The sequence below is a fragment of the Pseudorca crassidens genome, chromosome 9 (genome assembly GCF_039906515.1).
Source record: "Pseudorca crassidens isolate mPseCra1 chromosome 9, mPseCra1.hap1, whole genome shotgun sequence".
Classification (NCBI taxonomy): Eukaryota; Metazoa; Chordata; class Mammalia; order Artiodactyla; family Delphinidae; genus Pseudorca; species Pseudorca crassidens.
In genome coordinates, this window is record NC_090304.1 from 70977008 (window position 1) to 70988225 (window position 11218).

General features: G+C 37.2%; 1 protein-coding gene across 1 annotated transcript; it reads left to right on the top strand.

Moving 5' to 3' along the window:
• Positions 1 to 10: 10 nt before the first annotated feature.
• ANKRD49 (ankyrin repeat domain 49) lies at positions 11 to 5858 on the top strand. The gene is made up of 3 exons (XM_067750730.1): positions 11 to 135; positions 2615 to 2969; positions 4348 to 5858. Exons 2-3 carry the CDS (start codon positions 2712 to 2714, stop codon positions 4807 to 4809), a joined length of 720 nt encoding a protein of 239 aa, XP_067606831.1. The 5' UTR covers positions 11 to 135; positions 2615 to 2711; the 3' UTR covers positions 4810 to 5858.
• Positions 5859 to 11218: the final 5360 nt, after the last annotated feature.

An 11218-nucleotide genomic window follows, 5' to 3' on the forward strand; every position in this document is an offset into this window, starting at 1 on the left:
ATTGGCTGCCGACTGCCGTAAGGTAGCAGGAAAAGTTGCAGCGAGGACCCGCCCTCATACAGGAGCCAATCCTGAGTAGCCCGGGGGACGAACCCCGGAAGCGAGCTTTCCGGCGGCGATTTTCCCCTCTCTAAGGTGGGTAGGTCTTTCTCGTCCGGGGCCACGCTTCCTGGTCGCCTGGCGCCACCTAAGAACTCCTGGGCCCAAAGGGGCGGGTCTCCTGTCGACCCCTGACGAGCCCTGCAAATCGGGCCGTGTCGTGGGTCCTAAGTAGGGCTGGAGCGGCTTCTTCGCTCGTAGAAGTTCGGAAGGCCGCAGACGCGACTCCTGGGCCTGTGAAGTGACCAGCCTGTGCTGGAGGGCCGGGACTGGTGGTCTTCTCTCTCACCTCCACTCCCCAGAGATTGAGCATTCGGACTCCAGTTTACAAGACTTTCCCTGCGTCCCCTTATTGTCTGCCTGGATCTCGGGTTCAGCACATCTGCATTGCTTTGTGCTGACAGCAGTAAAATAGAGTACATTAAAAAACAATGTGAAACTTTTGAATTAGAAAATTTGGTCTTTTAGTTCTATTGAAAGTTGTATTAATCTATCAGAACCTCAGCGCCTTCACTTGTAAAATGGGGTTTACGGCCCCACCTGTCACTGAATTGTTAAGAGTTAACATAGTTTAGATCTCTTATGGAATGTGATCTTTAAAAAACATACCCTAGTTCTTCTTGGTGGAGTATCATCAAGTAGGTATCTTGATCGGCTTTTTAAGCCCTGAATCAGGGAGATGCACCTGGGGTTGACTTTTTAAATTAAATCCATTAAGAAATTTTTATATGTAATTTATTGTACCTGGAACAGTAAATTTAAATTATAAAAAGTTTTTATGAAAAGGAAAGGGGGGTATAAGATCTGTGCTATAATGTTACTGTGGTTGATACAAATGACAAGTGAACTATACAATAAGGTATTTAATAAAGTGTTTAATGAGTAGATTTGTGATCACTTTTGTATTGCAAGGTTCAGAGAATAGTTTGAGGAAAGTGAAAATATTAGAACATACAGCCTTTCTGATAGGGTCTCTCGATTGACTCTGTAAAGTTGGACAGTCTTTGGAAATCCTTTAGTACAGTCCTTTCATTGTGCAACAAAGTAACAGGTCCAGAGAAGGTACTGGTCATGCGTGATAAATTTAAACTTGACTTTAATGCACTTGGCAGTAGTAATAAAATCTACTGATGCATTAGGATTGTATCAATTAAAGCTCGTGAAAATTAGGTAGAAAGAAATCAGTATCATAGGGGTACACGACTAACTCTCAAATTTCTCGGAATCCATTCCAAGCAAAATCAAGTGATAGGGCTTTAATTCTGTTTAATTCTACAAATATTTCTTAATGTTTGCTTTATATAAGTGGGACATAAATGTAAGTTAAATATAGTCCCTATCCTTAAGCTTACAGTCTTTTAAGAGACTAAAACAAGAACAAAATTAGTGGTGAAATAAAACAGTATGTAGCACAAAAAAAAAGTAGAAACTAGAGAGAGATGTAATTTGGAGGCTCAAGAAAGACTTAATGAAGGAGGCAACATCTGAGAAGAGTCATGAAAGACTGATAAGATTTCGACAAATATAGTTGGGAAGCTGAGAAATATTTTTTAAATATCTATTATTCTCATTTTGTTTAATTGGTTAAAGTTTAATCTGCTGCATAACTCTTTAAGCTGATATTGGTTTATAAATTGTTATGGCAGCCTAGCAGAATAAATATCATTTCCTTCAGGAAGCCTTCTCTACTCCCTGAGGACTGGGTTAATTATGACCTTCCTGTATATTCATCATATCTAGATATGGTCTTATTATAGCACTTAAACACTGTCTTTGCCAATCTCCCTGACGAGACAGGAAGCTTCTTGAGGTTAAGACGTGGATCTTGTTCATTATTGAATCCCAGTACCCAGAGACTGGCACATACCAGGCATTCTATTCATCTTTGTTGAATGAAGGAGTAAATGACAGCCAAAGTTCGGTTTCAAAACAAGAACCCAACTAAGAACTATAGTTATCTGTCAATGAATAGGACTACTTTTTAAAGCAGTGGATTTTCCTAAGCCTGAAATTATTAAAGTAGAAGTAGGTTGATTATTACAGATGTCATGATAAAGATATCTGCATTGATGAGAGATTGGGACACATGTCCTTTGGGGGCTATTCCATCTCTAAGAATCTCTGATTCTTGGAAGTAGATTTTTTAGGAACTAAAAATTTTTGCTCCTGCTTTATAACTTCTGTGTGTCTAGTCTATAAAAATCGTGAATGTGGTTATCTTTATTAGTTATAATTTAAAAGCTTCAAGCATTAATCACTGTTAGCATAATACAATGTAGTATGTGAACCAATAGATTCAAAATAGTGTTATAACCACTGACTTAGTAGAAGAACAATATTAAAAATAAAGATAACTGAAATCTATCAGTTCCAATATTTAATGAATGTGAAGGGTATTAATAAACACCAAAAAAGTTTAGACAGGGTTTATTTGTGTATATTTGCAAGACTTATCTATGCTATTGATAAAGCCTCAATAACCATTTTGCTCCTAATTTTTGTGTTTGTGTTTCAGATCTTGATGAATAAAATAAAGCAGACATAATTCATCTCTGGAAAGATTATTTATACTCTGGCATTTGAAATGCTTTGTATTTAGAATAGTAGTAAAAATGGAAAAAGAGAAAGTAAATGATGATGGAAAACCAGACCCAGAGAACTCCTTGGACTTTTCTGAACACTTTAACCAACTTGAATTATTAGAAACACATGGACACCTTATTCCCACTGGCACCCAAAGTCTCTGGGTAGGGAATTCTGATGAAGATGAAGAGCAAGATGAAAAAACTGAAGAGTGGTATCAATTGCAAGAAAAAAAAATGGAAAAAGATCCAAGCAAATTGCTTCTTTGGGCTGCTGAAAAAAATCGGGTAAAAATAAAAAGAACAGTTAAAGAGGAAACCTTAATTTAGTAGGAAACGTATTAGATTGGAAGCCAGAAGACCTGTACTGAATCTTGCTTTAGTCTGTAACTTTGGGCAAAGCCTACTGTTTCTGAACCTCTATTTTCTTATCTGTAAAAATGGCCACCATAATACCTGCCTCTTTCATACGGGGTTTTATACAGAGGCAATGTATGTGAAAACACATAGTAAGCTACAAAGTGTCACATGGGTATTTTGGGGAGCTTTAAGAATAATTATAAAGAGAGCAAGCAATCATCTGTATCTTTAAATCATTTATATTAAGTCATTAGGGTCATCCTAAAGACAAGTATTTAGTAAAGAGAGGATGGGAATTAACATTAAATACCAACTATACCATGTGCCTTACTACATTATTGATTTAATCCTCATATATCCCTATAAGATACGTCATATTCTTCCCTTTTACAGATTAAGAAGTTGAGATTCAGGAACATTAATTTGCCCAGAATCGTCCAAGTAGGATGACCCTGCTTAACAGCCAAAGTCTGTTCTTCCCACTTAGCCGTTTGTATCTTGTTTTACTAAGTTCCCCCATGTCTGTGTTAATAAGCTAATAAATGGTCTTATATTTTTGGATAACTTTTTAAGCCAAGAGCAGACTGCATCCCACCAGAGGTCCTCAGACCAAACTGAAAATCACTTCCTGAAAACATGTATCTGAGGTTGTTTTAGTTAGAAGGAATTGCGCTCCTTAATCTCGACTTCCTTGTTACCATTGTATTCTACTGTTAAAAGAAGTTTTTTTTTTAATTGGAGTGTAGTTGATTTACAACGTTGTGTTGGTTTCAGATGTACAGCAGAGTGATTCAGTTACACATATATTCTTTTTTAGATTCTTTTCTCATTTAGGTTATCACAGAATATTGAGTAGAGTTCCCTGTGCTATACAGTAGGTATTTTTTAAAGTTTTATACAGTATGTATATTCGTGTGGTAATCCTACTACAGAAAGATCAGTCTGTTCCATTACTATGTTTTCTTCGCAGATGAAATATAAAATATTAATACAATTCTAGCCTGTATTATTCATCTAGGACTATAGCTTTTATACAATAAGCCTTCATTGGACCAGGAATAAATGTATGGTTTGGTATTCAGAGAATCATGCTCTTAGAATCAACAGTTTATAGTTAACACTGACTTGTTCATTGTTAAATCAGTTCCCCACCCCCCCCAAAAAAATCATATTTTTTATTTTACAGTCATCTGCTAACAAAGAAGTTTTTATTTAACTTAATTAAATCGAACACTAGATGGTTTAATTTTCTTTGCTTATTGTTTCATTTCGAGTTGGGATTGTAAAAGATCTATTTTCTTCTCAGCTGACCACAGTGCGAAGACTGCTTTCAGAAAAGGCCACCCACGTGAACACTCAAGATGAAGATGGGTACACCCCGCTCCATCGAGCAGCCTACAGCGGACACTTAGACGTGGTCCGGGAGTTGATTGCACACAGGGCAGATGTTCACGCGGTGACTGTGGATGGCTGGACACCCCTGCACAGTGCCTGTAAGTGGAATAACACCAGAGTGGCTTCTTTCTTACTGCAGCATGATGCAGATATCAACGCCCAGACAAAAGGCCTCTTGACCCCCTTACATCTAGCTGCTGGGAACAGAGACAGCAAAGATACCCTTGAACTCCTCCTGATGAACCGCTACATCAAAGCAGGTCTGAAGAACAACCTGGAGGAAACTGCATTTGACATCGCCAGGAGGACAAGCATGTATCACTACCTCTTTGAAATTGTGGAAGGCTGCACAAATTCTTCACCTCAGTCTTAATGGTTCTAATAATTTTCTTAAGTTTCTAAGTCCCAGTGCCTCCTTTGTGTGAGATGTGAAATGTCCCCATCATACAAAGTTGACATCAAAAGTCTTAGGACAGTAATTCAGTGGTAATATCACGATAATATCCTTCCAAGTGAATTGCCTGACCTTGATGTCAAAATGTATTTGGAAGTTGATTGGATATATCTTTAATGATTTCCGTGGTGTTTGTGATTTTTATCAAATCATTTTAACTTACCTATACTGAAAAACTTGTCACAAGCTGTACAGAAAACTAATGATATTTTTGGTGCTGATCCAAGAGAAATGTATTTTTAAATATTCCCCCATCCTAGATCTTTGTGCAGTATTTAGTATATTAATGTGTATTTTTATAAGGTCAGGTAACTCAGAATTTCATTTAAAACTCTTAATATACTGGTGCAGTTCAGCTGTCTTCTCTGCATCACCATAGCCATTTGCTTTCATTGTAAACCGTAAGAATGAACATATTAGTGTCTTGAATCTCCGTAAATTAAAAAAAAATCAAGACACCTAGATCTTTGTTTTCTAGAACCTAGGCCATTTTCAGGAAGTAGCTAGGTGTTTAATCCACGAATTTTATATACTGCCCCCTCCCACAATCCACACAATCCTGTGGACCATCCTACCTCACCCTGGTCAACCTGCATATTCCTTATGCTGCTGGTGAGTCAGCACGACCCTTCAGACATGCGCACAAGTATACCTTGGTTCAAATCATAACGTATCTATCTGCTCTCCAGCTAGTTTTACCTCCCTGGTCCTACTGAGCTGGGCACTGCTCATCTAGACTCTCAAGTTCACAGGAGGTGTTCTTTTCCAGGGTCCTCATTTTATACAAGCCACACAAAGACAAAGTGACAGGGAAAAGGAATTCTAAGAATGAGGGGATGATGATTATATTGGGGTGAGAACCGCAAAGTGGCTCAGGCCTTTTTTAAAAGCCACATTGTGGATAGTGACAAAAGCATAAATATAAATATTCTAAAAAAAAATAAAAGTTTTGAACAACCAAAAAAAAAGCATGAATTCTTTTTTTACCTGTGTATCTTCCTTGGATCCATAACATGTTTATTCATTCCAGCTAAGAGATGGAAGCAACCCAAAAGCCCACTGACAGATGAATGAATAGAGAAAATGTAGTATATACAGAAAATTGAATATTATTAAGCCTTAAAAAAGAAGGAAATCCTACCACATGCTACAACAGGAATTAACCTTGAGAACATTATGCTAAATAAAATAAGCCAATCACAAAAAGACAAATTATGTATGAGTCCACTCATATGAGACATCTAAAATATTTAAATTCATAGGGACTTCCCTGGTGGCGCAGTGGTTTAAGAATCCGCCTGCCAATGCAGGGGACACAGGTTCAAGCCCTGGTCCGGGGAAGATCCCACATACCACGGAGCAACTAAGCCCGTGCACCACAACTACTGAGCCTGCACTCTAGAGCCTGTGAGCCACAACTACTGAGCCCGTGTGCCACAACTACTGAAGCCCACGCGCCTAGAGCCCATGCTCCACAACAAGAGAAGCCACTGCAACGGGAAGCCCGTGCACTGCAACGAAGAGTAGCCCCCGCTCGCCACAACTACAGAAAGCTCGTGTGCAGCAGTGAAGACCCAACACAGCCAAAAATAAATAAATTTATTAAAAAATAATAATAAAAATAAATAAATATTCAAATTCATAGAAACAGAAAGTAGAATGGTTGTTGCCAGGGTCTGGGGGAAGGGAGAAATAGGGAGCTGGTGTTCCATGGGTATAGAGTTTCTGTTTTGCAAGATGAAAAGTTCTAGAGATCCATTACACAGCAATGTAAATATACTCAACACTTTAAAATGGTTAAGATGGTTTAAAAAAACTATTAGTCATATAGAAAAGATAATTGCAAATGTTTGTGATTGTCAAAGTACGTTAAATGGTCTCATTAATTTTACAAGTAAATATTATGATACAGATTTGGAAAATTATCTTTAAAAGATAATTGACTGTTTAAAGAAAAATATTAACAATTTTTACAGAGTTTATAACATATCTAAAAGTAAAATATATGTCAACAGTTATATAATGGCTGGAAGGAGAGAAATGGAATTTCTTTTTTTGGCTGCATTGAGTCTTTGTTGCTGCATGAGGGCTTTCTCTAGTTGCGGTGAGCGGGGACTGCTCTTCATTGCAGTGCATAGGCTTCTCACTGCAGTGGCTTCTCTTGTTGTGGAGCACGGGCTCTAGGCATGCAGGCTTCAGTAGTTGTGGTGTGCAGGCTCAGTAGTTTTGGCACATGGGCTTAGTTGCTCCACGGCACATGGGATCTTCTGGGACCAGGGATCGTACCCGTGTCCCCTGCATTGGCAGGCAGATTCTTAACCACTGTGCCACCAGGGAAGTCCTTGGAATGCTCTTAAAATATGCCTAAAGCGGTATAATATCTCTTGAAGGTAGCCCATGAAAAGTTAAAGTTGTATACCATAAACACTAATGCAACCACTAAAATAACAAAGCAAAGAGTTACAGCTAAACTTCATGATAAAAACTCTCAACAGACTAGGAATAGAAAGGAATTCCTCAGCCTGATAAAGGACATCTAAAAAAACCCCAAAACTTAACATCATACTTAGTGGTGAAAGACTGAGTGCTTTCACTCTAAGGTTAAGAATAAGACAAGGATCCATCAACAGAGGAATGGATAAAGGAGCTGTGGTACATATATACAATGGGATATTACTCAGCCATGAAAAGGAATGAAATTGGGTCATTTGTAGAGAGGTGGATGGACCTAGAGAGTGTCATACAGAGTGAAGTAAGTCAGAAAGAGAAAAGCAAATATTGTATAATAACACATATACGTGGAATCTAGAAAAATGGTGTAGATGATCTTATTTGCGAAGCAGAAATAGAGATACAGACATAGAGGACAAATGTATGGATACCAAGGGGGAAAGCGGTGGAGTGGGAGGAATTGGGAGACTGGGATTGACACATATACTGTGTATTGATACTATGTACAAAATAGACAACTGATGGGAACGTACTGTATAGCACAGGGGACTCTACCTAATTCTCTGTGGTAACCTAAATGGGAGGGAAGTCCAAAAGGGAGGGGATATCTCTATGTGTATGGCTGATTTATTTTGTTGTGCAGTGGAGGCTAACACAACATTGTAAAGCAACAATACTCCAATAAAAATTAATTTTAAAAAAATGGATGTTCTCTTTCAAAGTTTCAAATGCTCCCCTAGTAAATAAAACAGGTCACATTTTCAAAAAAAAATAATAAGAAGACAAGGATGTCTGCTCTCACCACTTCTATTAAACATTTTACTGCAGATTCTAGTCAGGGCAATTAGGCAAGAAAAGAAAAGAAAAGACATCCAGATTGGAAAAGAACTAAAAGTATCTCTATATGCAGGTGATATGATCTTGTATATGAGAAATCATAAGGAATCCACTGGGAAAAACTATAAGAACTAATAAATGAGTTCAGCAATGCTCCAGGATACCAGATCAATATACAAAAATCAACTTTAGTTTTATATAGTATCAATGAGCAAACTGAAAATTAAATTAAGAAAACAATTTCATTTATAATAGCATTGACAAGAAAAAACGTACTTTGGAATAAACTTAACAAAAGAAGTACAAAACTTTTGCTCTGCGAACTATAAAAGATTGTTGAAAGAAACTAAAGAAGCACAAAATAAACAGAATGACATCCCATTTTCATGGATCAAAACACTTATTATTGTTAAGATGGCACTACCCCCCACATTGATCTATAGATTCAATGCAATTCTATCAAAATTCCAGCTAGCTTCTTCACAAAAATTGACAAGCTGATCCTAAATTCATATGGAAATGCAAAGAAGCCAGAAGCGCCAAACAATCTCGAAAAAAAAAAAAAAAAAGTTGGAGAACTCACACTTTTTTATTTCAAAACTTACTAGAAAGCTTGTGGTACTGGCATAAGGATAAACATATATATCAATGGAACAGAATTTTGAATCCAGAAATAAACCCTCACATTTATGGAGCACTGAATACTTTTGACAATAGTGTCAAGAAAATTCAATGGAGGAAAAAATAGCCTTTTTCAATAAATGGTTCTGGGAAAACTGGGTATCCACGTGCAAAAGAATGAAGTTGGACTCCTACATCACACTATAATGTTAATACAAAAATTAAAATGATCAAATACTTAAATGTAAGAGTTAAAACTATAAAACTTTTAGAAGAAAACAAATGGAAAAAATCTTCATGATATTAGATTTGGCAATGATTTCTTGGATATGTCACAAAAAACACCTCATTAAAGGAAAAATATAGATAAATGGGACTACATCAAAATTAAAACTTTTTTAAAATCAAAGGACACTATCAACAAAGTGAAAAGGCAACTCATTAAATGGGAGCAAATATTTATAAATCATATATCTGATAAGGGATTAATATCCAGAATATACAAAGAACTCTTAAAACTCAACAAAAAACCCAATTCAAAAATGGATAAAATACTTGAATAAACATTTCTCCAAAGAAGATATACAAACAACCCGTAAACACATGAAAAGATACTCAAATCACTAGTCAGTAGGAAAATGCAAAGCAAAATCACGAAGAGATACCACTTCACATTCATTAGGATAGCTAGCTGTTATATTTTTAAAAAGAAAAGTAACAAGTGTTGACAAGGATATAGAGAAATTGGAACCTTTGTGCATTGCTGGTGGGAATGTAAAGTGGTACAGCCACTTGAAAAAGTTTAATGGTTCCCCACAAAATTAAACACAGAACTACCATATGATCCAGTAATTCCATTTCTAGGTATATACTCAAAAGAACTGAAAGCAGGAACTCAAGACTGATACTTGTACACCAGTGTTCATTGCAGCATTACTTGCAACTGCCTAAAGGTGGAAACAACCCAAACGTCCATCAACAGATGAACAGATATACACAATGCTGTATGTACATACAATGGAATATTATTCAATCTTAAAAAAGGAATGCAATTCTGATTCATGCTACAACATGGATGAACTTTAAAAACATTATGCTAAATGAAATAACCCAGACACAAAAGGAAAAGATTGTATGATTCCACTTATATGAAGTACCTAAAGTAGTCAAATTCACAGAGACAGAAGATAGAACAGAGGTTACCAGAGGGCAGAGAGAGGGGGAAATTGAGAATTATTGTTTAATGGGTACAATTTCTGTTTGGAATAATGAAAAAATTCTGGAAATGGATAGTGGTGATGGCTGTACAACACTATGAATGTACTTAATGTCACTGAATTGTATACTTAAAAATGGTTAAAAGAGTAAATTTTATGTACATTTTATCACAATAAAAATAAAGCAGTTATACCTCCAGATCCCCCATTCTTAGCAGCTAGATGGATGACCCCCCCCCCTCCACTCCAGCAGAAGATTGGAGGTAATTCACTGAAGGAAGTCAAACAGGCTCTCTGGATGGAAGGTACAAAGCACAGTTGAAGGCAGAACCACCATACTGAAACAGGAATTTCATGAATACTTACATTCTACATATTAAGCCTTCAGTTCTCCTCTCCCCCTCACTTCCCAGGGTGCTGGTACCAGACTGATTCCCTCCAGCAGGGAGACCGGAGGAGTCACTCCATGGAGAATCAGAGCAGTTCACGAGATAAGACCTTAAAATACCAACATGAGGGCTTCCCCAACTGAACAGCCGAGACAGATCACCCATCAGTGAAACCCCCAGTTGATAAGCCCACCTGTGTGCACAGAGTCATATGTCCACTACGAGATAGGGCAAGACAGTCAAAGATCACCTGAAGGTAGAGGAAAGCTACTAAGAGAACAAAACAAACCAGAACTGGTAACTTGGGGGAAGCAACAATTATACAAGAAGAAAGTAACATTGGAAATGAAGTGTATCATTAATATCCTTAGACAGATAAGATATTGCATTCATGGTATAAGGCCAAAGTGTTATACAAAAAAAGAGACTGCAAAAACAAAACAAAAGCAACCTCTTGCTCCAAATAAAGCCCTAGATTTTCCCATTTGCTATTCAAATTAAACTTTCCTGAGTTTGATTTTCTCATGTGTAAAATTAGTTTTTATATGGATTCAAATAGATTGTGAATACAAAAGTGCTTAGACACTACAGGAGTTGTTTATTAATAATAACAACAGCAACAACTTACAATCCAAAAGTTGGGAATCCTCAACATTGATTTATTCGATCATGTGAGTGTAGGAGGGAGCGGGACACGACAAGCAAAGCACTGCGTGAAACCAGAGACCTTTCCTTGAACTCACTGTCCAGTCCCTCCTCCCGCCCCTACTTGTTCCAGGTGGTGATTTATTCTTTAGCCTTTGGGGCCAAACT